Source organism: Lepidochelys kempii, chromosome 25 (assembly GCF_965140285.1).
Source record: "Lepidochelys kempii isolate rLepKem1 chromosome 25, rLepKem1.hap1, whole genome shotgun sequence".
In the NCBI taxonomy this organism is placed as follows: domain Eukaryota; kingdom Metazoa; phylum Chordata; order Testudines; family Cheloniidae; genus Lepidochelys; species Lepidochelys kempii.
Window position 1 is genome coordinate 14,898,594 of NC_136404.1, and position 27,143 is coordinate 14,925,736.

At 60.2% G+C, this 27,143-nt stretch overlaps 1 protein-coding gene across 3 annotated transcripts; it reads right to left on the reverse strand.

The window, feature by feature from the left end:
- Positions 1-916: 916 nt before the first annotated feature.
- CBARP (CACN subunit beta associated regulatory protein) lies at positions 917-27,143 on the reverse strand. Of its 3 annotated transcripts, none has more exons than XM_073324254.2 (10): positions 27,045-27,143; positions 17,008-17,080; positions 11,736-11,881; positions 10,149-10,210; positions 9,188-9,353; positions 8,217-8,391; positions 7,819-7,971; positions 6,707-6,914; positions 5,772-5,955; positions 917-4,250 (listed from the first exon to the last, which is right to left on the reverse strand). In XM_073324254.2, the coding sequence occupies exons 2-10, from the start codon at positions 17,053-17,055 to the stop codon at positions 3,122-3,124; spliced, it is 2,271 nt and encodes a 756-aa protein (XP_073180355.1). In that variant the 5' UTR covers positions 17,056-17,080; positions 27,045-27,143; the 3' UTR covers positions 917-3,121. The 3 variants fall into 3 exon arrangements, with proteins under 3 accessions (XP_073180355.1, XP_073180357.1, XP_073180356.1); XM_073324256.2 differs by lacking the exon at positions 27,045-27,143 and adding an exon at positions 17,574-17,772; XM_073324255.2 differs by lacking the exon at positions 27,045-27,143 and having other exon boundaries at positions 17,008-17,502.

Sequence of the window (27,143 nt, forward strand, 5' to 3'; positions counted from 1 at the left end):
AGCTGCCCTGCCTGTGCCAGGAGGTTGGTGCTGGGCACACCCTGCCACTGCTCATCTATCTCCTGCTGTGGTGCTCACCAGTCGCCAGCTTCTTGGAGAGGGCAGCCCCTTCCCCAGGCCTGGGGAGCTAGGCCCAACTCATCCTGGACCCACAGTGGAGTGCCCAGCATTCACCCCCAGCCCTGGAAGGAGCTGTCAGCCCCTGAGCCTCGCTGGGCTCCGTTCCAACAGTTGCAACGGGCTCTGCCAGGCTGGGTTGTCCTTAGAAAGGCAGGTTCAGCCAGTGCCGAGGCCTTGGACAGGGGCCCTGGGCCCCCTTTGCAGGAGCGGAAGCTGCTACCTGCCTGCAAGAATTGCTTCCAATGCTGGTGTCTTCTGCTCTGGAAGGGGTCACTGGGGAGAGGGGACATGCATGTCCTAGTTTCTGCAGGCTGGAAGGGCCTGGGGTGCTCAGCCAGGCTGACCCCCGGAGCATAGGCCAGAGCACCTTCTCCAGGAGCCCTGCTTCTGGCCCAGGAATTTGGGGTTGGGCTAAAATAGGTCTTTTGGAAGGAGCCCTCCTGTCGGGTTTAAAGGGCCAAAGTCGCTGTGCCATCATTCTCTCCAGGGCACTGGGGCATGCCCAAATCAGAACAGCCCCCACTTGGTACTGGGGTAAACGATAGCAAGAGCAAATGGACCCTCCATGCTGAAAAGTTCCAGGGGCCCCAGGCAAGACTCACCCTCCTTGCTGTCAAAGCCTGGCACTTTAGTCCTAGCTCGGCTGCCTCTGCCACCAGCTCCCTGCTGTGGGAGCCTGCCTGGTGCCCGTCCTGCTGCCCAGGAGGCCCCTGGAGCATGGTCCCAATGGGGGGGCTGGCCCTGGCTGCGTCGGGGGAGCTGACAGAAGGAGCTTAGGCAATAACAAAGCAGGGCAAACTCTCGACACTTGGTCTTTATAGGTTGAAAAAGGCAGAGTTGTGGTTTCATGTTAGTGCTTTGGACAGACTCTGCAGAGGAACGACCCAGCCTCTTTGATCACATGCAAATGTCGAAGCGCAGCCAGGAACGGGGGTGACAAGAGCACCAAGATGGGGGGGGAGGGCAGGATACGAATGTGGCTGGCATCTCCTCCCCCACACCCCACCCTGCCCCTCCCCCTCCCCTGCGCTGACCGAGTCTTTCGGATAACAAAGCTTTTTGCTTCTCATCCTTTGATACATGAGCAAAACCCTATAAAAAGCGGAACCTGCCCCCCCATGGAGCAGCAAATCCATCCAGTTCTATAAAAATCAATAAATAATAAATAAAGCCCATCACTTTGCTCCCTGGGGGAGAACTGGGGGGAGCGCAGTTCAAGGAGAAGCAGGAGGGGGGGTGTTGGCTTTCCAGGTATAAAGTTGTTGGGGGGAGAAGGGGAGTTAGGAGATCTGACTCCCCCTTTGCCCCATCTTGCCACCAGCCCCACAAGGCATGCTAGATCTAGGCCCTTCTCCCACTTGGGCCCAGTAATATAGGGAAGGAGAAAGGAGGAGCCAGTTAGTTTTTTGGGGGATGGGGAGCAAGCATTCCCCCCCCCCCCCGGGAAACTGATACCTGGGGATAGGCTCCAGTTCCAGGCCATTCCAGGAGCCGCCCCGCCCCATGGCACTGTGTGAGTGTCCATCCCACCCTCAATTTGGCACCTGGAGAATGAGATTTTTCTAGCAGCAGTTGCTGAAGGGCCTGTCCAGTTGGAAGCCTCAGCTTCTCCCCGCTTCCCGACCCAGGGGACGCAGCCCGGGGCAGATACTCATTCCAGCCGGGGCTCTGGTTACCCTCTGTATGGGGGTACCAGAGGCAGAGCTGCGGAGCAAGGCTCCTTCAGCCTCACTCCTCACTGGTTTTGGTGCGGTCCCCCCTCTTGCCCCTCCCTGCCAGGCCCTTGGCCTGGTTCAGTCTCAGTCCCAGGAGGGAAGTGAGTGACACCTGCCACCATCTCCTGCTGGCCCCTTGATTCTGCTTGGGACCTGGCCTCCCATCCAACTGCCCCACTGCTCCTTCCTCCCCTTTGGACCATCATCTCCTGGGCCCCCTCTCTAGCTGCTCCATGTACCCCCTGTCCCGTAGGTCCCAGCACCAGAGCTTCAAGCCAAGAGCCCATGAGCCCTGCCCTGGGTCGAGATGTCCCCAGGGTGGGAAGAGGGAAGTAACTGGCACAAGGGGGCAGCAGCTTTCTCAGGCCTCAAACCTCCCCCACCCCCCTAATGCGTTGCTGCCCCCAGCAATGCCTCCCTCCCGGAGAAACTTTGGAGCTGCCCTCCCCCTCCTTCAGTGGCCCATCTCCACTCCCAGCACCGCGGATCCCAGCCCCGATCCCTTCTTTGCGAGGACGATTCCGGACAGAGACGTTATTGCTTGTAAAAAATCAGAGAGAGAGAGAGGAGGGTGGGGGGCGTGGGGTGTGCAGGGGAGGGGGCCATGCCCCAGGACTGGGGGGGAGGGGGGTGTCATATGTGCTACACAGCTCTACGGTGTGAGGTAAGAGTTTGGGGGGTTATTAGTACAAGTCCCTTAAAATCAACCTCCTGGCCGTGGAAGAGTCGCCTGCTTTGGCAAACACTCCTCGCCTCTGTAACAACCCCTTCCGGCTGCCAGGCCTGCATGGGGCCAGGGGCTGCTTCACAGGGGATCCCCCCCAGGGCCCCGCCCTTGTGACAGGTGTGCCTGGGTGGATCTGTGCCCCCTGGAACCCACCCACATTGCAGGTGGGTCTGGGAGGATCTGTGCCCCCCTGGACCCTGTGGCGGGTACATCTGGGTGGATCTGTGCCCCCCTGGATCCCGCCCACGGGCGGGTACCTCTGTACAGATCTGCGCCCTTCAAAGCCCTTGAATGCAATGGGTACATCCAAGTAGACCCCCCACTCCAGACTCAAACAGGGCGGGCTGAGCCTGCCCTCTGCCCTGGACCGTTCCAAGGCGACAGGAACGTCCAGGCGGAGCCCGATCCCCTCGAACCGGGCGCATCTGTCCGGGCAGATCCACACCCCCCTGCCGCCGTTCGAATGCCCTGAACGTGCTGGCAGTGCCAGCTGTGGAAGGGGTTGAAGCCCTGAAGCCTGACTCAGTGGATGAGTGAGCTCGGTCTGCTCTCCCGCCCCCTAGACGGGGCTGTGGTCGGGAGAGGCCACGGCCACCAGACGCTCCGGACTCTCTCTCGATTTTCTCAAGTGCCCGTACAGCCTGTCCTCGAGCCCCCCCATGATCTTGTCCATCAGCTCAGCCCCTAGGGGCTGGGGCCCACAGTTTGGGCCCTGGCCATCGCCAGGGCAATCTTCGTCGTAGGGATCGGAAGCCAGCTTGTGGTCGCCAGCCAGTTCGGGCGGCTCCTCCTCGATCACCTGGATCTTGGCGTCGGCGTTGGGCACGGCAGAGCCGTCCCCGGCCTCGCCCGCCGCCTCGGTGCTGGCGACGCGGGGCCGGGTGCCGTGGTAGCGGCTGTCCGGAGGGTAGCTGAGGCTGCCTCCCCGGCGCAGCGGGGTCCGGTGGCGCTCCAGGGCAGGGGGGTAGCGCACACCGGGGTCGCTGTGCTGCTTGGAACGCTGCCACTGCTTGCGCAGGTGGGTGCGGGAGCGGTGCTTGGCACGCAGGGGCGAGTCGTCGAACTGCGGGTCGTGACGGACGAAGGCGTTGAAGAGGGCGTCCGTCTTCTCGTCGATGCTGTAGTCCCGCCGGGGCAGCGCATCCCGGGCTAGGAAGATCTGCCCATAGGGGGACCGGGCCAGGGGGCTGTGGGGCAGCGGCCCCCCCACCGCCCCCTCTTCCTCCTCCTCTTCCTCGGGCTCGTGCCCCTCAAAGCTCTCAAAGATGGTGCCCTTGCGTCCGGCGCTGGTGAAACAGATGCGCTTCTCCGAGGCCGTCTGGCCCTTGGGATGCCCGTCCTCACCCGCCCGGCTCGGCGCCTCAATGGAGGCGTAGCCACTGTCCATCTGCAGCAGCTTGCGTGTGCCCGGCTCTGCTTCCGCGCTCTCCTGCCTGGGCCGGGCCCACGGCCACTCGTCCAGGCCCTCGGCTTCCTCCAGGGAAGAGGGGAAGGCGGGGGCGCCACCCCCGGCCGAGCAGACACCGTCGCCCCCGTCGCTGCGCACGGAGTCCCGGTCGTTGCTCTGCTCGGACGAGGCGCACCGCTCCAGGGAGGCCCGCAGGCTCCAGATGTCGTGGTAGATGGTCTGCTGCTCCGTGCTGGGCGCCCTGGGGACGCTGCCCCCGCCCGCCTCTGCTGGCTCTAACCTGGGGGCAGAACCCACGAATGTTATAGCACCGGCAGGGCAGAGGGGCTGCCCTGGGAAGCAGCACGCAGACGCTGGGCCAGCATTGGGCTGGCACCAACTCTGCACCGGCCTGGCGCCTTACGGAGACATTTTCATTTCTTACCATCCAACTGCAAGTCCTTGCAAGCAGAAATTCCCACCCCTCTTGGTCCCCACACACCCACTGCCAGCCCCCTTTCCCTCTGTCCTGATCCCCATCTCCCCCCACCCCGCCTTCCCCCCTCAGCATCCCCAGCTCCCTTCCCTTTCTGACCCTGCTGCCCCGTCCAGGCCTAGGCAGAGGGTAAAGGTTGCCCTGGGTATCTCTCCAGCTGACCCTGAGGCTTAGGTGCAGCAGGAGATGGCCCCAATCCCACGACTGTTCTGGCCACGCTGGGGCGGGACTGGCTCTCCGCTACGCAGCTCCATGTGCCAACATTTAGCCGGGCAAAGGGAGTGACTGTCTCTGCCCTGCTTGGCCCTGATGGCACTAAGAGCACCAGGGGGCAGTCACCCAGGGGGAGGGGCTGGATGAGCCCCTCTGCCCCAGCAAGACAGGGCTTGGGGTGGGTGTCCGGCTCCAACCTCCTGCTGCCCCCCCTGTGCTGGCCAGGGTCCCTTTCCTTGCCAAGCCCATTCCCCTGCCCTGCACCTCCCAAGCAGCTGCTGCCCCAGAGCTGTTGAGGGAGAATTCCAGGGCTCCCTGGGTGGATTGGGGGCCTCACCGCCAGACCTACAGAGGGCCTGTCGTGGGGCGACACTGGCCCTTGAAGCAATAAGAGGCCAGTGCACCTGTGACTGATAAGCCCCCTCCCAGCCGCTGCAGGTGGGCCAAGCAAAGGAGGAGGCGGGCCTGGGCAGATGGGAGGAGCCCAGCAAAGGGGTAGACGTCCGGCAGAGGGGCTGGCCTGCTGCCCAGCCCCAAGAGCTGCAGAACCAGAGCCAGGGGGCTGGCAAGGAGTCATGAGATTGGCCACTCTGCGGGAGATGGGCTGGAGGAGGGGGCGGGAGGTGCTGAGAGGAACAGGACACCGAGCGCTGAGGGACACCCAGGTGAGGGAACCTGGAAGTGATGGCCCTGGAGCAGGGGTGTGGAAAATCGAGGTATCTTCCGCTGCTTTACTGTGCGACCTGGGAGGGCGGTTTTACCGTGAGCACCCTCCAGACAATTGGACATGCCTGTGAATAAAATATGCCCAGGGTGCAACTTTGCATGGGACATTGAGAGACTGAGTGCTTGTTATGGCTGAAATGAGGGGAAACTGAGGCAGGTGCTCCTGTCATGCCAGAGGGTGCCTGAAGTGGGGGGGGGGAGCCCTGTGACAAGGCCCTTCCAAAGGGGAGTGTGAATGTGGCTGAAATCTCTCTCCACCTATGACCTGGTTTCCTGGGGGTGGGAATGTCCCCTTCATTGACATCTGGGAATGAGACAACCCATCCCACCCCCTGGCCTTGTGCCCTGACCCAGCCATCCCTATCCCCTCTATCTACTGAAAAATACCTGCCGAGAGAGGGTGAGGGGCTGGAGGGGGATGGCAGGAAGGGCCCAGCCATGGGGCGGAAGGCTATGTCGTCTGTCCGGGCAATGTACTGGATAATGCCAGTCTGATGGGCGTCTCTGTCCTCCTGCTCCATGCTCTCGCTCGCCGCCCGCTGCCTCTGGAACTGACGCCGCTTGGGTGAGCCTGAAAGGCAGGCAAAGGCAAGGGGGGGATGTTAGGGGGGAGCGCCAGGAGAGGGGGGGCTGAGGCGGTGGGGATGTCATTACAAGGCAAAATGGGCTCTGGGTCATTTTTGCTGCGTTCGCTGGCCATTTCCAGGGATCACCTCACTGCTCTAATCCTACTGCCCCTACCCCGAGCACCTCCCATGGCAAATATGGGGTTCCCGCCCTGGGCATGCTGGGTAACAGACCCCGCCCAGGCTAACCGCTCTGACCCCTCTGGACAGGCTGATCTCCTCCGGCTTGTTCACTGGCCTTCACTAATGCGGCAGGGACCCAGCTGGGGCAGATCAGAACTGGCCTCCGTGGAGCCTCGGCGGATTTACACCTGCTGAAGATCTGGCCCGTGTCTGACAGGTCACAGGGGGCAAGACCCACCTTGCTCTCCCCAGGGCCCCGGCGAGGCTGTGGGGTCCACTCCCGACGGCGGAGGTGGCCTTAGACAGAACCACCTGGCAGTGACCTGGAGACGTTCCCACGGGGCCCCAGGGGATGGGAGCTGGGCAGACAGGCACATGGGGCACAGAAGCGAGCCCCCCTGCCGCTGGGTCCGCCGGCCCCTGTGTCTGGCAGCTGCCTGGGAGAAGCTAAAGGCTCAGTGGGGCCCCTGAGTTTGGATTCAACCGGATGGGGGATGGGCGGCCCCACCTCCTGGGTCCAGGACTGACCCTCCCTCCCACGAGGATTTGCGGGGGTGGGGGTGGGGCACCTACCTCTGGTTTCCAGGCTGGATGCCCGCTGGTTGCTCTCAATCTTCCACTTCTTGATCTTGAAGTAGGGGCTGGTGCCCTCGAGGCTGGCGTGACGCCGCAGGCGGGTGAAGAACTGCAGCACGGTGCCCTGGGCAGGGGGTGGCGGGGGCTCCCCGGGTCCGGTGCTGCCTGCGCCCGTGCCTTTCCCACTCCTGGCGGCCCCTTCAAACTGGGAGCGGGGGAAGGGGAGGGCCAGAGGGAGGGGGAGGAGTGACTCCTGGGGGTGGGTGCCGCAGAGAGCGATTGGAGGCGACGGGGCGGCAAGGAGCCAGGCACGGCACAGCGGACACGCACAATGCCAGGGCTGCCTGCCGGCCGGCCGGCCAACCATGAACAATGCCCTCAGAGCTCGCGCCTGCCCCGTCCTGCTCCCAGAGCGCGCTGGGCACAGGACCCTGCCACCCCGCATGGGCCTACAGAGGGGAGTGGGAGGCAGAGCCCATATTGGTCTATTCCCAGCTCCCCTCAGCGCCAGCAAAAGGCTCTTAGGTCACCATGCTACGGAGCGAGGGTCCCCCAGTGTGACGGGGGGGGGGCATACACTGCAATAAAGACTGGGACAGTCCCACAACATTCAGGCTGCGTGGGAGGGGGCTACCCCAACTAAAGCCCCTGACTCCCAAAGACCATCAAAGTGCTTAACTCTGTACCTAACTATAGAAATGCAGCCACCTCTGGGGAGGGAGGGGGCCAGGCAGGGCCCAGCACAACAGGCAGGAGGAGGAGGGAGCTGGCCAAGGGCTCCCCCTCATGGGGCCTGAAGGGCATTGGCTTTTCCTGGGCTGGTTCCACACTCGCCCCCTTCCCTGTTCTGCAGCTGGGACAGGGAAGAGTTGAGCTCAACCTGCCTGGGATCCGCAGCCGAGGGGAGTGGCACCCGGTGCTTGGCCTGCTAAGTCACCCCTCCAGGGCACGCTGAGTCTGTGTGGGGTGCAAAGGGGCTGAGAGAGTCCCCACCCCCACCACTTCCAACCTCCTGCCCCCACTCTCCCTGCCATTCACTCCCCCCTGCTCCCCCAGCACCCACGGGTGCTGTGATCTCTCTCCCAGTCCATGGGGGGCGGGGGACTCACCGAAGGGCTCTCCCCAGAGGAGGAGGAGATGGATGGGCTGGCTTCGGCAAAACTGGTGTCCACGGTGGAGTTGTAGGTGTCGCCAGGCAGGGCGGAACTGGGGCACATGGTGTGGGCGGTCAGGGCTGTCTGGGGCAGGGTGTCCCCCGGGGGCTGTGGGATGGAGACACAGAGAAACCACTGAGGGGTGAGAGGGCAGAAGCTGGGGTGGGACTGGCCTGTCATTGCCTCCAAGGTGCCTCCTACCCCATGACAGGAGAGGCTGTCTCTGCCCCCAGAGCTCCCCGTCTCCTTCCCCCACCGGGAGGGCTCTCACTGCCCCTAGAGCCCCCCTCCTGCCCCCTGGGAGGGGCAGTCTCTGCCCCCGGGGGCGAGTGCTGGCCCCAGCCCCGGCTCACCTGGAAGATGGCGAGGCTGGGCTTGGCCGGGGGCAGACGGGGCGACATGGCCAGGCTGTTCTCGGTCGACTCGCACTCGTGGATGGTGATGATCCTCAGGGCGGGCGGCGGGACGTGGAGGTGGGTCAGCCGGGCGTTCTTGAGATGGTGGAAATCCCCCTCGGTCAGCGTGTACCTGCCACGGGGGGCACCAGGTGATGGGGAGTCGCCAGAGCCAGCCCCCTGCTCCCAACGCTACCCGCAGCCCCCCGGGCCTACTACTCCACATGCAGGACCCTCCCCATGATCCATCCTCCTGACGCCAGCCCAGGGCCCAACCTGAGGCGCCTGCCCAGCCTCGTCCCTCGTCGGCCCAGCTCCTCAGCCTGCCCCACGGAGCCGGGGCATGGGCTGAGCCATCCAGCTAGGCGATAGACTCACGCCCACGTTGCAGGGGGCACTGGGTCAGTGCCCATCTGGGGGCCCTGCACTTCCTCCCCTGCCCTGCCCCGTACCACCCCCACATACCCTTCCCTCACCCCAACCCTGACCCATAGTCCCCCACCCCCTTGCCCCAAACCTGACCCATAACCCACCCTTTCCACTCCTCCCGTTCCCCATCCCCCACCCCAACCCTGACCCATAGTCCCCCACCCCCTTACCCCAAACCTGACCCATAACCCACCCTTTCCACTCCTCCCGTTCCCCATTCCCCCACCCCAACCCTGACCCATAGTCCCCCACTCCCTTACCCCAAACCTCACCCATATCCCACCCCTTCCATTCCTCCCCTCCCCTCCCCATCCCATCCCCCCCACCTTTCCCTCACCCCCAACCCTGACCCATATTCCCACACTCCTTCCTCCCACACCCATACCCCCACACCCCCTTACCCCAAACCGGACCCACATCATTCACTCCTGCCCTCCCCCCAGCCTTTACCCCCTCCCTCTCCCCGCTGCACCCCTCTGCCCCTCCCCCCCTTCCCATACCTCCTCCCCTTCTCCTGGGTCTTCTTGCTCTGCTCGAAGAGCGCGGCCTCGTTAAAGGAGACCCGGCGCCCGGTGGAGGAGCTGGACGAGAGGAAACGCTCCGTCTCCACATCCCGGTAGCTGGAGGCCGACAGGCAGTCGGGGTCGTCCACCTTGATGGTGATCTCTGTGCAGACGGGGGAGCAGAAGTTCAGCCCCCCATCTCACCAGGCAGGGGGGTGGCGGGGGAACCCCCTCTGGTGGGCACAGGGCCGGCTGGTTCAGCAGCCTGGCAGCTCCGCGGCTGTGGGGCAGTGGGATGTAGAGAAAAAGGGGGCGAGAGCCTGGCAGCCCCCGACCCACAGGGCTGAAGCAGCACAAGCCAGTGCCAACTGCTGGGAGGCTGGTGTGTGACACCAGCCCCTGGGCTGAGATTCGGCAAACTTGCTCCACCCAGGGGCGTTCAGGGAGCCCGTAGGCCAGCGCCCTCAGGCCCCAGCCAGCCGCTGGAGGGGACAGGCTCAGGGTCTCCTGCCCCTGGCTATGGAAGCCAGCAGGGGGGTGTCGGCAGGGGGCTGGGCAGAGCCCAGCCGATATGTGTGCCCGGTCCGGCCCTTCCCAGCAGGGGGCACTGCTCCACCGTGGCGGGTATTTAGTAACAGCGCCAGGCAGCTGAGTGGAGTGAACAGCCCCCATGGCTTGGCCCCGGTGGCGGGGCTGCAGGGGGAGGCATGAAGCACCCCAGCAACTTTCAGGTGGCAGCTCCTGGGGCTCCCCCACCCCAGTCCTTCAGTGCCATGGATAGGGGCAGCCAAAGCCCCCTACACCCCGTCTCCCCCGCAGTGAACAGCAGGTATATTTACACGTGATGGGGGTTGAGATGTAGGGAAACGGTCTCCATGACAACGCATAGCCAGCCCTAGCGACCATCTCCATGGGCAGGGCTGGGGCTGGCCGGGCTCGGGGGCTGGGGGGCACTCACCTTGCGGAGGCTGAGAGTCATCCAGGTACGTGGTGTTGGTTTTCTCAGGGTCATCACTGGCTCTGCAAAGGGAGAGGGAGAGACAGACGCATGGGGAGGGACAGAGAGATGGACAGAGGGAGCAGGGCCCAGAGAGGGGAGGGAGCAAAGGGTGGATGGAAAGGAGAGATGGGTTATTCTCAGTGTCCCTCACCCCGCAGGCCAGTGGTGCAAGGGGCTGCTTAGCCATGCAGGTCCCTCCAATCACGCCCCCCCGCCCACCATGCACACACAGGCAGGGAGCCAGACACCGGGCCACATGCCCTGTTGGCAGGGGAGTGGGTGCTGGTTTATGCACAGTCACAGACTGGTGCCCTCAGTACAGCTCCCACGCCAGTCTCCAGGGCACATCCGTGCTCTCACACCTGTGCCATATATCGCACGCCCCCCACACCTGTGCCAGTCCATTCAGCTCACACCCCAACACCTCTGCTGGTCCATACCATGTGCAAAAACACCACCAGCCCGCCCAGTGCACACCTACCCCATTGCCGGTCTGCACAACACCCCCAAACTGGTCCATTCCGGCACACACCTGGCATGCTCATTCCACCCCACAGCAGGCCGTAGAATGTGCTGGTCCGTACATTGCACACACATTCCGGTCTGTAGGGCACACACCCCGACACCGGCCCATATGGCACACACCCACACACATACTCCAGTCTACACAGGCATTATGTACACATCTCCATGCACGGGGTCTTAGGACTGGATTCTGGAGTCCAGCTGTCCCTGGGAGGGGAGGGGGAAGCTATTCTGGGGCATCTCACTTTGGTAGCCCTGGGGGTCTCTCATCCCAGGAGCCAGTGGGAGATTTCAGGCCTTTGCTAAGGGATTTAATCTGTATTAGGAAAACCCAGTTGTCTCTGGGATGGCTGTGGACCATGGGAACTGGGCTGGTACAGGGCATGGCGCAGAGCTGCGGGCAGGGACTGGGTGGATGCAGGGAACTGGGGTGCTGGGCTGGGTACAGGGCGCATGCATGGGGGTGCAGGGTCAGGTGCAGAGCCGGCTGAGGGGCAGAGCGGAAACACAGGAGGCACCTGGATTGGGGACTGGATGCAGTGCAGGTGTATGGGTCCAGGATGCTAGGCTGGGTGTAGGGGATGAGAGTTGAGGTCAGTGCAGGGGCACAAGGGTGCCAACTTGGGTGCAGCGACAGGCTCTGGGCTCAATGGACAGCTCAGCATGGGCCTTGGCTTCAAGCCGTTGGCAGCTGGGAGAGGCGCTTTCTCCGTCTCTCCGACTCAGAGGCCAGGGCTGTTTGTCACTGGGCGAAATGGAGCTGCTAATCAAGGGAATTAAATTCTTCTACTCCACTGGCATCTCCGCAGCCATGGTGGATCCTGATCATAAGCCCCTTCGTTCGCACTGTTTTATGGTAATGCTGTTGCTGAACTCAGATGTCTGGACCATATGGGACCCCTGCTACCAAGCTCCCAGCTATGCCAGCCCCGGCCTCTCCCAGCAGGGGCACTGTAGGGACCGAGGCAGACGGGCTCCGGGGGTTGTGGGTGGTGCAGCGCTTGGCAGAGCCCCCCCTACCTGGAGTGCCTGCGGTCCGTCTCGCAGCACCGGCGGCAGACAATCAGGATCCCGGACAGCAGGACCAAGGTCCCTCCGATGAAGATGGAGAGCAGCACGAGGAGCAGCACATACCCATCTTGCGTGTTCACCTCGCCGGGCACTGTCTGTGGGCAGAGCAGACTGAGCTACGGGGCCCGTGCACTCCCACCGGCGGTGCGGGGCAGCCCTGCACAGGGGCTTTCCCTTGGGCTCAGGCAGGCGCCTCCCCAATGGCTGCATGGTAAAGGCATTCACAGGCTTGGGGCACACGAGGGTAGGAGGGCCCACGCTCTGACAGCTGGCACAGACAGCTCCTCACCCCCCTCCCAGCTGGCCAGCAGTGGGCCCTCGTGAAACATGCCTGTGGCACGAGCCGATGGCAGCGTGCGTGAAGGGGACTCCTGGGGGCAGCCGGGAAGGCAGAGCAGAGGCCCATCTCTGGCAGTGTGCAGTCCTCGCTGGCCGTGCATGAACCATTGTGCATTGAGCTGCTTACGGGAGGCATCTCTTCCTCCCCCAGGGACTTGGAGGCTGGTTTATCCCCCATACTGAGAAAGCTGATGCTCCTGCATCAGGAAAGCCCCAGTTTGCTCCACCACCTTCCCCCGCGGAACCTGGCATGTTTGCTCCATAGAGCGATGGCTGCTATTTCCCAGGGGTCTCATCCACTGATCCCCGCTCCCAGGTGCCAAAGTCTCCCCCGGCCACCGGACTGCAGCCAGGACACTCCTAGGAAACAGTGACTCCTCCCTGGCCAGAGTCTCACCCCAGCCACGAACCTGGCAGCCCTCACTTGACCTGACTTCACCCCGATGATCCCTACTGACCTCCCTTTACTCCTTGGCCCCCATGTGCCCTCCTGGGAACGGAGTCTGACTGGACCTCACCTGGGATGAAATTCCCTCCCATATCCTCTGGAACCAGCCAAGGACATGCATGCACGGAGGGCAGGCAGCATGCAATGGGGTGGGGAGGGGAGGGGAGGGGCACGGACTCTGGGTAGGCCCTTCAGTAGCCCCTGCCAGCCTGTGCAGGGAGAGGCGAGAACTCAGCTATCCTGACTCCCAGCCCCTTGCTGTAACCACTAGATCACACTCTCCCAGCAGAGTGGGGGAACAGAACCCAGGAGTCCTGCATCCCAGAGCACGGCCATTAACCCTTAGTCCAAACTTAGGAGGCAGGAGAGGGCACGGGGGCTGCCCCCCGGTTTAGCCCATCCCTGCTGGGTGGATCAGCTGGGGCATCTCTCACTGGACGGAAGTGACAGCTGAGGTGTGGGGGGTGGGAAAAGGGGGAGTGCTGGGGCTGTCAGGGGAGGGGAGGCCAAGGGGGCGGGGGAGAGGAATGTAACGTTGAATTGGTCTGGTGACAGGGGAGCCTTTGCCATGGCAACGCATCGGGATGTCAGGAGGAAATCAAAATCATGTGACTTATTTTTTAATTCAGCTGGAAAACGGAACGATAACCGGCTCCAGCCAGAGCCCCAGCCGCGTGCCCTCTGCCCCCGGGAGCCACCCCTCTGGGCCAAGGGCACTGGGTGGCAGCGGGGAGGGGAGCCCGGGGTGGGTGGGACAGTGACCGAATCCCAGTGCTCTCCACGCAGCAGCAGGATCAACCAGCTGAGGGTGACCCGGGCTATTCCTCTTCTTTTTCCTACCCTGACATTTGAGGGTTTCACTGCTGCCCGGGCGGGACTCTGAGCAAGCTGGGCCAGGCTTAGCTTTAAATCAGCCGCCCCGGTGCAAGGGAGAATCTTGGGGGTACCCGGAATCACACACGGTATGGGGGAGGGGACCCTGGCCTCCTGCCAGCCAGTCTGAGGCTCCTGTCCTGCCCTGGTGGAGACGAACAAAGGCATGATGGGATATTCACCCACCCCTCCCTTCCCCACACCCCCATCTGTGTATCCATCCACCCCTCCCTTCCCCACACCCCCATCTGTGTATCCATCCCTCTATCCCCACACACCCATCTATCCATCCACCCCTCCCTTCCCCACACCCCCATCTCTGTATCCATCCCTCTATCCCCACACACCCATCTATCCTTCCACCCCTCCCTTCCCCACACCCCCATCTGTGTATCCATCCACCCCCCCTTCCCCACACCCCCATCTCTGTATCCATCCCTCTATCCCCACACACCCATCTATCCATCCACCCCTCCCTTCCCCAACACCCCCATCTGTGTATCCATCCCTCTATCCCCACACACCCATCTATCCTTCCACCCCTCCCTTCCCCAACACCCCCATCTGTGTATCCATCCCTCTATCCCCACACACCCATCTATCCATCCACCCCTCCCTTCCCCACACCCCCATCTCTGTATCCATCCCTCTATCCCCACACACCCATCTATCCATCCACCCCTCCCTTCCCCACACCCCCATCTCTGTATCCATCCCTCTATCCCCACACACCCATCTATCCTTCCACCCCTCCCTTCCCCACACACCCATCTGTGTATCCATCCCTCTATCCCCACACACCCATCTATCCATCCACCCCTCCCTTCCCCACACCCCCATCTCTGTATCCATCCCTCTATCCCCACACACCCATCTATCCTTCCACCCCTCCCTTCTCCAACACACCCATCTGTGTATCCATCCACCCCTCCCCCATTCTGTGTATCCATCCCTCTATCCCCACACACACCCATCTATCCATCCATCCCTCACTTCCCCAACACACCCATCTGTGTATCCATCCACACCTTCCTCCCCCTGCATCTGTGTATCCAGGCACCACTCCCTCCCCGACACCCCCATCTATCCACCCCTCCCATCCGCCCCACACCCATCTATCCATCCATCGGCCACATACTCACCCCTCCCTCCCTCTCTCGGTCTGTCCCTGCCCCCACATACCAACCCCTCCCTCCCTCGGTCCATCCCTCCCCACACATACCAACCCACCCACCCATCCATCCGTTGTGATACACACGCATCTATCTAGCTAAGCTCTGGGCACCCATCTGGGCCCAGCCCTCATCCGTGGCTCCCGCAGAGTCATCTCCCCAGGGCCCAGCGGGAAGGTGGATGACTCATGCACTTTGCTTGCTAGCTCTTAGACTCCCTGCTGTAGTCACTGAGCAGATGTCCACTGCTGAGTGGGTGGCTGCTGCCATGGCTGCCCTGGTGTCTTACGGCCTCTGGCTCCCTCTCCCACTCGCCTGGCCCTGGGTATCTTCACCCCCATCATCTCTCTCTCCTCTGGCTTGTCTTGCACTCCTCCCCCTGAGTCTCTGTCACGGGCAGAGTCTGGCCTCTCCTCCCTCTCTCCCAGGACAGTCAGTGACCTCAGTACCACGTGCCACCCTCCTCCTAATCTGGCTGCACGAAGTCTTCCTGCCCTGGAAATACCCGCTTGCAGGTGGCGTTCTGTGCTGGGTGGGAGCTGCTGTGTGACATGACACAGGCAGCCCAAGTGGCTTTCTCCGGCTTGCTCTGATGTCATGGCAGGGTAGTGCCCGATACCCTGAGGGGTGGGCTAGCCCTGGAGAGGGAGGGGTGGAAAAACCCCAGGGGCTCCAGCTGGATACAAATCATTGGGGCTCCCCTTTCCGCCCCCCACCCCAAGAGCTGAGCTGGGGCCGGACTCCTGCATAAACTGGAATAGTCCCCTCATCTGGAGACCCCTGGCGGCTCCCTTGACTAACAATCATGTAAGACAGACAGGTCAGGGTGAATCCGGAGTGACCCCACTAAAATCATCGGAGTCAATCTGGATTTACTCTGGTTGAAGAACAGGATCTGGTCCCCGTGAGCACAGACCGATTATTAGCCACAGAGCAGGTGTAGAATGCCCGATGTGGGGTGTTTCCATTTGCACTGTGACTTTGTGACTCAGCAGAGCTGACAAAACCATGCACAGAATCAATCCCTCCCCTGATCCCAGCCTTGGGGGTCTGTAAACCATTGTGGCGGCATCAGAGGGATGACCCTTTATCAGAGCGATGACCGAAGTAGCCTAGGATGGAAGGTAGAAGGCCCAGCCCTGCAGTCCTTTCACCAGCAACCTCCATTGATTGTGGGATGTACCTGGGTGAGGTACTGTGGGTGAGGGTGAGGGGGCTTTAAGCTTATTTTCCTCTTTACCTAAGCATCAGGCCAAGGTGCAAGTGGGATTAACAGCAGGTACCAGAAGCAGGTATAGATTGCCCCAGCTTGGTGGTATGAGGGACGGCGTCCCTAGCCTCTGTTTGTAGAAGCTGGGAATGAGCGATGGGATGGATCACTTGCTGATTCCCTGCTCTGTTCATTCCCTCTGGGGCACCTGGCATTGGCCACTGTGGGAAGACAGGACACTGGGCGAGATGGACCTTTGGTCTGACCCAGTGTGGCCACCTTTATGAGGCTGAATCAGGGCCTTGGTAAAGTCAGGGGGAGTTTTGCTATTGTGTTCTATGGATAGAGGGACATAGGAACTGCACCTGGCTAGACAGATGGACAGAATTCCACCTCTTGGCCACTCCCATCTGGTAGGACAATACCCAGGGCATCACAGAAAGGCCCTCACTTCTCATAATGCATTAGGCCAATTGTGACAGTGTTGCTTGTGGGGGGGTTAAAGGGCTTCCTGATCCCTGTGAACAAATACCTAGCCAAGGCCCTGGAGCATGAACATTGATCCCCATTCGGTGGCCTAGCTGCTGATGTTCGTATTGATCACCAAGTGACCTGGCCCTGTTTTCAAAATCCTGCCAGAGTGTTTGACTTGCTGACCCCCAGAGGAAGGGGTGTGTCTATCACGGATGGGGAAGCTTTGTTAAATGACCTGTCCCTTTCCCCCACCCCACCCCCCAAAGAATTATATCGGTGGGTACCAAAGCTCCCAGGCTGCAGCTTCCCCTGGCCTTTTCTCTCTCACTGCACTCAGACCCACACCCTGAGCAGCTGGCCCCACTTCACACCACCCAGAACAGCAAGAGAGTGATTTCCAAGCAGCAGGTGCGTCTCATTGGGGACAGGTGCTGTGGGATAATCTGCTGGGATGTCCATGGGAAGATCCGTCTCCCCCCTATTCCTGAGAACAAGGGGAAGATCCCCTCCAGCTTCCTGAGCAGAAAATCTTCCCAGGAGGTGCAGGGAAGGGAAAGACATGGATCTCAAACAGCCTCATACCTGGATCTCCTGCCTGGGAAGGAGGCGGGTGCAAAGACTCACATGGGGCAGGCAGGGTGCCCGAGGGCAAGGGGCCAGGAGTGATGGGAGGGGGATCCAGCTCCCCCCCCTTGGGGCACTTACCGTTGTGCTCTCAGTCGTGTTGTCCCATGCAGTCAAGTCATTGCTCATGGTCTGTCCCAGCTGGAAAGTCCTCCTGGAACCCGGAAGAGAAAGGCAAAAATGACACCCCGAGAACAAAAGAATGAAAAACCCGCACGTGGAGGCGAGAAGTGAAGGGGAAGCGCTGGGGCTGGGCTGGGCTAGGCTAGGCTGGGCAGGTCCGGTCCGGTCCGGTCCGTCCTCCTCCCGCCTCGCTTCGGATCTGATCCCGGTTCACCACCCCGTTCACACGGGCTGGGGCGGCAGCACCAACCGCGGGTGGGCTCGGATGCTGCCTGCGTCCAGCCCCCGCCCCATCGCACACACACCGTCTCCTCCCTTCCCAATCCCTGCACTTCCTCGCGGCTAATGCCTGCCCAGGTAAATCGAATTAGAAAAGGGAGGAAGAAGCGGACCCAAGGCGGATCGTCCGGAGGCTGGTAGGAGTCAGGGGGCTCCTAACACAGGGGTGTGATGGGCTCGGGGTCCCCCCCGCCCGCCCCTTTCTCACTCTGGTTCCCTGCCCCCCCCCCATCAGTTCCTCTTGCCTGCTCCAGCGCGCCGGGGGCTCTGCTCATCCTCTGCCCGGCAGGGAAGCCGCCAGCCCCTCTGCTCTGCAGGTTGCTGCTGCGCAGACACCGGCTCCCCCTCGCCTCCAGCCCCGGGGAATGAAGCGTCCCCTCCCCACGCGGCTCCATGAGCTCACTCGCCCACCCAGCCGCTGCAAGCCGAGAGCCTGACTCGAGCCCACGCGTGAAAGTGACTCGGGCGGGGGGGTGCTCCCAGCTCAGCGCGGCTGGATCGCTTGTGGGGAGGGGTACAACCGGGCCCTAAGGCAAGGCGGGGGGGCCGGGCTGGAGGGGGGGCACAGTGCTGGGTTGGAGGGGGGGTGTGGACCGGGAGGGAGGGATGAATGGATGGTGTCTATATGGGGATGGATAGCTAGGGGAGGGAGGGGTGTGTGGATGGCGATGAATGGGTGGGGGACATAGGGGGATGAATGGATCCGGGGAAAGCTGCCCCCTGCAGGGATGACGCCCTGGCCCATTCACGGTCTCCCACTCTGTCATGGCTCCTCCCCAGGAGCCATCTGCCCTGTGGAGGGAGAGGAGACGCAGCCTCTCCCTAGTGAGTCCCCAGCACGGAACAGCAGTTCCTTGAGTCAGTCTCACTCACTGATCCTGGGGCCACCGTTCCCCTTTTGGGATGGGAGCTAGACGTGCCATGGAGAGCAGGTCGGTGGGGCCACACCCCCCTCCCAGAGCTGGGGCAGAGCCCAGGAGTCCTGATACAGCCCCCTGCGCCAACCACTAGACCACCTGGCTGCCTCTCTTTTGCATGGGGCATACCAAGTTTTCCAGTGCTCTTTCACCTTCCAGCCCCACACTGTCCCCACACAAACGGCAGCCTCCACATCCCGGGCCTGGATGATCAAAGGTTAAGATGAGTCACATGGTGAGGTCACCTCCTTATGCACACGCAAACACAAACTCCCTCTCCCATCTTGTCTGCACTTGGCTTTTTGCACCCCAGTCAGCCTCCCTTCCAGTTGCAACAGCCTCAGGAGAAGCCCTCCAGTAGACGAGGTGCCCGCATTTGAAACAGCCTGGCAACAGCCCCAACAGCTGCCCCCGGAACCCTCTCTTCAGGAGGGGGTCCCCCCAACGCTGCCATGAGCAAAGCTGAAACAGTAGGTGATTGGAGAACCTCTCCAGCCATCTCTCGTCAGGGGCTCAGAAGGGAAAGAACCGGATGGCTCAGGGTAGGGGTGATGGTCCATGGAGTTTTCATTCTCAGGGGCCCTGGCTTACTGCCATCCCGGCTCAAGTGGCAGTGTAAGGGAAAGGCGTTCAGGGGGCCCAGCTAGGAGAGGAAAACTGTCCGTGTGCTTCAGGTACTGGCTTCCTTAGGTGGGGCTGGGTTTGATTCCCACCGGTTCTGCGTGACCGTGGGAGAGTTACTGAATCTCTCTGGGCCTTAGCTGCCCTCCTGTAAAATGAGGCTAAACGAGCCCTTTGTCTAGACGCTGTGTGCGTACAGCACCTACCGCCGTAGGGTCTCCGGGAATACTAACGAAATAATGGGGCTGTGAGGTCTCCAAAGCCCCCACGGCAAGTAGCACTAAGTGGCAGCTGGACTCCACCTTCTGGGTCACAGCTGGGGCTGTGGGTCAGCGGTTTAGGCTGCCTCTCTGGAAAGTCACCCTCCAGTGCAGCTAGCCCGGCTCCTCTGGCTTGCTCTGCAACAGGTTAAAGGGAAGCTGGCTCCTGGCTTTCACTGCCCTAGCTGTCACCGCGGAGACGTTCATGGGCAGTGTTTTAGCCACCACCCACGGGCGTCTCCCGAGCCCGCATCCAATGTTAGGGAAGAGCTTTGCAGCTAATTGCTGAGGGGTGGCTTCTGAAGAGAACTAGACAACATTTCAGAAGGGGGAGGGATACTGTAGCTTTCACTGCTGCCACTTTACTGTGATCTTGTCCATTCTCATAAGCTAAGTAGAATCAGGCCTGTTGAGATCTGGAAGAGGAGACCTGTAGAGGAGAAACACAGGAGCCTGTTCTCCTACTGTAGCTTGTAATTAGCTTCAGTGGATGTTGCTTGTGTCCTAGAGTGAAGCAGAGGAAGGGAGTGGTGGGGGTGACTCAGTACCAATAAGCAGTGCCCTTCTTTGAGTCAGTGGGATATTGGTGCCCTCTTTAGGACCAGATTGGAAACGAAGATGTCCTGATTGCTCAGGGTTATTAAAGACTTAGTGGTGCTTTCCACAAGCACCGGGGCGAGAGAACCTGGCTCAGTGGTTGCAATTACATTCTGCCTTCCTAGCTCCTTGAAAGCAGATGTATAGTGTTGTGTGCTGTTAACGTTGTAATCCAGAGCAGGCTGCATTTCAGTGCACGAGCAGAGCCTGGCCCTGTTAAACTCCTGAGCATGCTGCAATGTTAATGTTATCTCTGGGATACTTGGCGGGTGTGGGACTTGAGGGGGGTATTTAGATGCCTGCTGTAAGGCAAGGATTGGATTGGATTTTGGATGTTAAAATACAGAAGTGTGTACCTGAGCCTTCCTCTCTAGAGAGAGCTGTCTTCTAACTATCAGCGCAGGCTTGAAAGTGGGCTTGGAACTCCCTCTCCCCGGGGCCATGGGTCTGTTTCATCTGCCACGTGGCCTGTTGCCAGGGACAGGAGTTTTCAAACTGCGGGGCGTTCTCCCCCCATCTCTGCTTTCCTCTGGTGACGGTCGGGGCTATTTGAAAATCCGTTTGAAATCAGATCAGGAATAAAATATTAATTGAGCAGGTGACACTGGTTTCCCTCACATCTTTTGTGTGTCCTGTCTACCGGGACGGACTCTCTCAGAGTGTCTGTGAAGCACCTGGGACAACAGGGTCCCCATCGTGGGTGGGCCTCCGTGTGTTGCTGTCATACAAATAGTAACAGTTAAAGAAGCAGGCCTCTGATTTCACGTAGCGCCAGATTGGGATTCTCAGCCACAGAGGCCTTTACCTCTGAAGGTCCCGGGTTCACTCCCCTAGGACGACTCCGTCATTGCACAGATGTTTAGGAACAGCTGAGCCAGCTAGGCTGAGGTCCTGTCTCACGGACAATCAGGAAAGTTTCAGAAGAAGTTATGCACCTGTCTGTGTGCCGCTATGTGCAACAGGGAGAAAAGGCCTTCCCGACCCAATGTCAGTTTCTATCTTTGCTACTTATCTGGTCTTTGTTACTATCACACCCGTGCATTTCCCCATCTCTTCCCAACCCCTCACAAGGTAGGCCAGTGTTATTATCCCCATTGTACAGATGGGGAAACCAAGGCACAAAGAGGCTAAGAGACTTGTCCTGGGTCACGCATGGCACCTGTGGCAGAGCCAGGAATTGAACTGGGCTTCCCACAGCCTAGACTGGTGCTCTAGCCACTGGACCAACCTTTCTTCCACTAGCTGCTCTACTGTCAGGGGGTGGGGTGAGAGAAGGGGTTGAGATGGGCACCCCTCCTACCTCCCTTCCTCCACCCCCCCATGCATAGATGAGAGCACTCGCCCTGGAAGGGGGAGCATGCAGGAGGGGTGCCCATGAAGATGGCGGCAGCGTAACGAGTGAAACAGCACCACTCTCTTAGCCAAGCGGTGCCACCAGCCAGGCACTGACGCCGGCAATGGACCATCCTGGGGGGTGGCTGCTGTGCATCAGGGTCTGGCCTCTGAGCCTCTTCAGACCAGCCCCAGTGCAGGAGGCCCCAGATCAGGGACTCTGCTCCTTCTGCTCCGTCCCTGCCTGGAGATGCACCCTGAGCCTAGCTCAGCAAGTTCCTCCCCTGCTCCCAGGAGGGAGATCCCAGCTGCCTCCCTCTCCCAGCTCTGAAAGCTGTTTCAAACTGCCCCGTATCATCATCCTGGTCAGTGCCAGGAGCTTCCAAGGGCAGGGTGGAGGGCTTGTGCCAGTGGGAGCTTTTGCTCACTGCACCCCTTTGTCCATACTCCCTTGGTACCCCCAGCACAGGGCTCTAGATTCTTGGGCGAGGGGCTGGCTGCCCTCCCATCCAACCCGGGGCTCCAGGCAACATAGTACTGAGTGGGGTCGGGGAGACTTGGGCTTTCAGATTGCGATGGAGAATAAGATTCCCACCCACCCCCGGAGTCCCCAGAACCCTGGGATCCCCAGCGAAACGGAAAAGAGGAGGAGCTGGAGATCAGGGGCTGGAAAGAAAGGAAGAGAACAGAATGGAGGGAGAGGGAAGGGTGAGGAGGGGACAGCAAAGCCAGCCCTATGGAGCATGGCTAGGACAAGGCCTCCCTGCCTCAACTGGCCTGAGGTCACCCCTGCCCAGGACATCTTGAGCTGGTGCCAAGCTCCCACCCCAATCCTAATGGCAGCTGGGTCTGGGCTGGCCTGCCCCCCACTCCTCCTTGCAAGGGGGCAGCTGGGGAAGGGCCTGGGGGCTGTTGTGACCAGGGAGGTGAAGGCCGATGAGAAGAATGTTGGGCCTGTTTCCCCGCATCATGGAGGAATTTCGTCTCCATGGTGACATAAAGGGGGAACAAGGCCGCCATTGTCTTGGCCCGAGCGCCGCAAGGAGACAGGCTCCTGGGCTGGCGCCGCCCGGGAAATGTTTGGCCCCAGATGAAAGGGGCCCGGGCGGGGAGGCGTGGCGATGCCACGGCAGGCGGGCAAGAGGCCGCTTCACACTTGGTGGAAACCCAGGCCCCAGTCGACGCTGCCTGCTGCAGGACCCGGGGGGAGAAAGGAAGAACTGGTGGGGCAAGAAGGGAGGAGGCTGGGCTGGGCCCACCAGGCCTTTAGTGAGCTAATGGCTGCTGTCCCCTACAAGCTGGGCTCTGGGGAACCCTTGCAAGCGAAGCAGGGCTGGGCCTGGTTAGCGCTTGGGCAGGGGATCGTCAGAGACACGCCAGGAGCAGTCACTCCTCTCTCAGCCAGTGCTGCGTTCGGGGGTGCAGCGCTGCAGAGAGTGGGGTGGATGACCCACCCGGGGAGTTCTCCCCTTGCGGGCAGGGCTGACCCTAATGCCCCAGCGCAGTGCTCGGGGGCACTGTCCTGCAGGGAAGGCTGTAGGCCACGCCCTGAGGGAGGGCTCTTTCCTCTGAGTTGACCCCCCCTGGCATTAGGGGGTGCTGTGCTGTGGGGGAGGGGGTTGCAGGGGACTCAGTAGGAGTCTATGGACCCCAATGTCATTTGGATGATACATAAAACAGGCTCTGGCCATCTCGTTCTCACTGTATGGTTTTAACAAGCTCATCACCAGGGTATTGGGGCATCAAAGCATCTTTCCCCCCTCCCCGGCACCGCCCCCCCGACTGCTGCGTCTGCATAGGCAGCCTGAAGCAGGGAAGGCCGCCAAGACTGGCTCCAAGGTGGGTCAGGGGATACATTGCCTGTCTGGACACCCTGGGGCTGGCTGAGCAAACCCCAAGTCCCTCCAGCATATCCCAGCTCCAGGCATATCCATGCCGAGGGCTAGAGGGAGCTGCAGGAATGCGAGGAGGAGGAGGGGGCAGGAGGAATGAAGGAGTCCGGCAATGCTAAGCAAGGAGCCCTGGTGCTTACTGACTGGAAGGGTTCTTGGTTTCCAGTGGCTGGCAAGGTTCGGGTATATTTGGCAACAGGCTCTCCCTGCAAACTGCCATCAGCTCTGAGCTTCCATGAAGACAGCATCAGTGGCCGGCACCCCTCTTTCAAAGGGGACCTCGCCCCAGGGCTCTGGCCACTCGTGGTAATTAAATATCCCTCCCCACCCCCTTCCAATGCTTCTTGGGTGTTAACCACAGCGTCCTGCCTGAACCCTACTCCTCTCAGTCCCCCTCCAGGTAGACCCAGTATCCTTCGGACAGAGGGTCTTCCAGTTCCTGACCCAAACTGCTGTGGAGCTGTGTTGTCCATGAACGCCCAGCCTGCTTGTGGCTGTCTCCAATTCCAGCCAAGGATCCAGTAGCTCTTATCAGGCAGTGGCTCTCCAAGAGCTTTATGAAGGAGGTCAGTATCGCTACCCCCATTTTACAGGTGGGAAAACTGAGGCACGGAGCGGGGAAGTGACTTGCCCAAGGTTACCCAACTGGCCAGTGGCAGAGCCCATGACTCCAGCCTTTTGGTTGTTCCTATTGGGCTGAGGCCAGCTGGTGAGAGATGAGGCAGATTGAGCGTGGAGAGGAAGTTGTGGCCCTGGTGCTGGACTAAGACTCTGGAGATGTGGGTTCAGTTCCTACCCTCTGCACTTGTGGGAAATTCACTTACTCACTCCTTGCCTCAGTTTCCCCACCTATGAAATGGGGATAATTCTGTCTAGTCTATTGAGCATGTCAGCCCTTCAGGGCAGGGACTATGTCTCAAAACATTGTCCATACAGCTCCTAGCCACAGTTAGAGGCTACCATCGTGCAGATGATAATAATCCCATGCTGGGGCCTTCGTACACACCCACCATCTCTCTCCAAGGCCAGCCCAGGTTTTGATAAACAGAAGTAAACATGTCAAGTTGGGCTGTATCTGCCGTGGGAGCATCCTGCCAGTCAGGCAGCTGGTGCTGTTTGATTCCCTACAATCCGCCCCCGCCAGCACCTTGGACGGCTTCCTCGGCCGGCCTACAAACCCTGTTACACGCACAGAGCGCCGTGTATGCAGCAAGCCAGCTGCTACCTCAGTTGGGCTCTCTGGGGACTGCATGGCAGCTGGGGTCTGGCTTCCAAGGGGCTTGGCTGAACAAACCTAACTCCCCATCACCTTCAGGGGAAGCCAGAAATAGGAGCATCAGTGCCACCTGTGTGAGACAGGTCTCCAGAACTAGGCCAATCCCCAGCAATGTGGCGTCAGAGGAGAGATGCAAGGCCAGTGAGTTTGGGGTCTGCCTGTCATGGGTGGATCTATCCACCTACCTACTCCCATAGTCTGGGTAGCTCAGTGCTCATGTGCCCCATACCTCCATTGTAACTCAGACCCCAAAGCTCCCCATGTCTGGCAGCAGGGAGGCAATTCATAGCCTGCCCCCACTCCACAATGGGGCCAGAAGAGAGGCCTGTGCCAGCCTCAGGGAACTGACCCCCCTTATGAGGTGGGGGAGGAGAGCCTTCCTTCACTCCAGAGGCTGATTCTCCTGTCCTGTCTGCCTCTGAGACTGTTCTGGTGAGGGTGGAAGATTCCTCACTTCCTGTCCAGAGGCATCACACACTAGCGGGGGTGTGAACTAACCTCAACTGTGGATAGATCAAAGGGGAAAGCAAAGTCACAGACATGCAAATGTGCACACACTCATACCCACGCACCCGCCTTCATGCCAGGGGGCTGATCCTGCCAGCTCTGGGCCATCATGTGCCATCAGCCATGTTGCAACCGGGGTTGCTTGGTCTGGTAGGAGAGCTGTGTGCAAGGCTTAAAAGGAGCAAAATTCCTTCCTGAGAAGGTGAGCATGGATGTCGGCAGGAGGGGTGTGTAAAGGAGCAGGGTGTGTGCGCTTGTGCACACGGGTGTGTGGTGTGAGTGACCGTCAGAAAAGGGACATAACATGCATGCGTGTCTGGATGTAAGCATATGTTTATGTGTATGGTGTGTCTGCAATATGCGTGCATGCTAAGTGTAATATGCCGGCAGATCTGTGTGTGTCCCTCTGAGTGTATTGTGTTAATGTGTGTAACACGAATGCATAACTGTGTCTGTGGCCTTCAGCGCGTACTGTGAGATTGTGTGTGTGTAGTGATTCTCTGCATATTGTGGGTGATACGCATGCAGATCTGTGTGCATATGTCCCTCTGTCTGCACCTGTGTATGTATTCCTCTGTGGGCAGGTTCCTTTCTGTGTTAGCAAATGAATCCAACAAATACAAATCTGGTGGGGTTTTTTTTTGTTTTTTTTAACATTATGATTCCTGCTTGGTTTTTACTTGACATTTCGTATTTCTCTCCAGCTGGGAGAGAAAAATCGAGGTCAGCTGACAGGGTGGATATAGGCTAAGAGGTATTTGCTGTTTTTTGTTTCAACCAGACAAAAATAACCGATAATACTAATAAGGAAAGGGGTGGACAGACTCCTGTCACAGACCATTAAAAATAATAAACTGCTGTTAGCATCATGGCCCAAAAGAAAGCCATCTCGCCTCCCCAGGGGCAGAATTCAGAAATAGCATCTCGCTCAGAGCAGGGAGGGGGGATAAGAAGAAGCTCATGCTGAGGGGGGCTGAGAGCCATTGAACCAAACCGTAAACCCTTTATAGGATGGAAACCACATGAAGCCAGGGGGTGCAGAAGCCCCCCTCATTCCAGCACCTATGTTCAGCCCCCCTCCCTGCTCCGCTGCTTCCTTTGTACTCATGCTTTCAGCAGATAGTTCAACATCCTATCACCCGAAGTCAAAAATCAATTGTGAAAGGATGGGGCAGCTGGGCTGCCTTCTTGTCTCCCCACACCTCTTTCAAAGAGGTAATATTTGAAAGCAAGGCAGCTTCCCACCCCCACCCCTCCCGGCTCGCCCCAGCCCCCGCACGACCCCTGGAGGTTTTTTCTCCCCGCCCCTACACAAAAGTGATCAACTCCCATCTCTCTCTCTCACCCCCACACACGGATGTGACTGCATCCCCCACACAGAGGGCCAGGAGTAATACGATCAGCTGATCAGAATCGTAATCCATTAATTCTCCCAGCCAGGCTCTATCTTTTGACTGGGGCTTGGAGGGGTTTTTTGTGGCGGTGGTTTTTGTTTTGTTTTTTTCTCCCTCTTTTAAATGTATGAGCATAAGGGATGGCTCGCCCGCTGCCTGTTAGAAGGATGAAGATGATGATGGCGGGCGGCCGTGGTTTCACCCAGCACTCCTGCATCTCGGTGAAAACACCCGGACCTCACTCGCCTTGGGTCCCGGGGCTGGAAGCAGCCTGCGGAACAGACACACGCAGCCCGCCTCTCTGCTGCGCCCGACAAACTCCAGCGGCTTCATCCGCCCCTGGCTGCTATTTCTCGCCCCGGTCACACGCTGGGTTGCTCCCTGGCCACCCCCCGCTCCCTGGCGATCGGTCCAAAGGCGCCTTTCTGCTTTGCCGGGCGGCTGGCAAGCACACCCGGCCCGAGCGCTGTTCGCCACTTTCACCTGCCCGCATTCCCTGGTGTGCCCGGAAATCGGATTCATTTGTGGAGCCCTCTCCGCATCGCTCTGACGGGGGCGAGCAGCCGCTCCCCCCCCCCCTTTTCGGGTCACCCTCAAGTCCGATCAAGCTTTTAAAAACAACGCGATCGGCAGAAGGAATGGCCATGCAGCGCCCCCGGACCCCCCCCCTCTGTAAAGAACCACTTTTCTGTCTGGTCGGCCCCCCCCGAACACGCGCTCCGAGATCACGCATGCAGGTCCTCAGCCAGGCACCTGATCCGCGCCAGAGGGGACCCTGCTGCCTTTCCGTTTCTTGTTAACTCTTCTTTCGCCCCCGGCAAGCGCCCGAGGGTTGAAAGAGAGAGAGGGAAATGACAGCCCCGAGGCTTCTCTGCCTGGGTCGGAATCGGGGCTGGGGCGCGGGGCAGGGGGGCACTCACCTAATTGCAACGCGGGGGCTCCATGTACGGGGGGAACCAATGAGCTCCCAACGATCTCCAGCACCTTAATTTTGATTGAAAAGCCAGAGGATTTATGAA

Excerpts from the sequence above, each read along its gene's own strand:
- CBARP (XM_073324254.2), bottom strand. The coding sequence starts at position 17,055 with ATGAGCAATGACTTGACTGCATGGGACAACACGACTGAGAGCACAACG. Across the intron at positions 6,915-7,818 it reads CCTCTGGGGAGAGCCCTTCG|TTTGAAGGGGCCGCCAGGAG; the intron begins GTGAGTCCCCCG and ends CCCCGCTCCCAG. Across the intron at positions 4,251-5,771 it reads CCCTCACCCTCTCTCGGCAG|GTTAGAGCCAGCAGAGGCGG; the intron begins GTATTTTTCAGT and ends TTCTGCCCCCAG.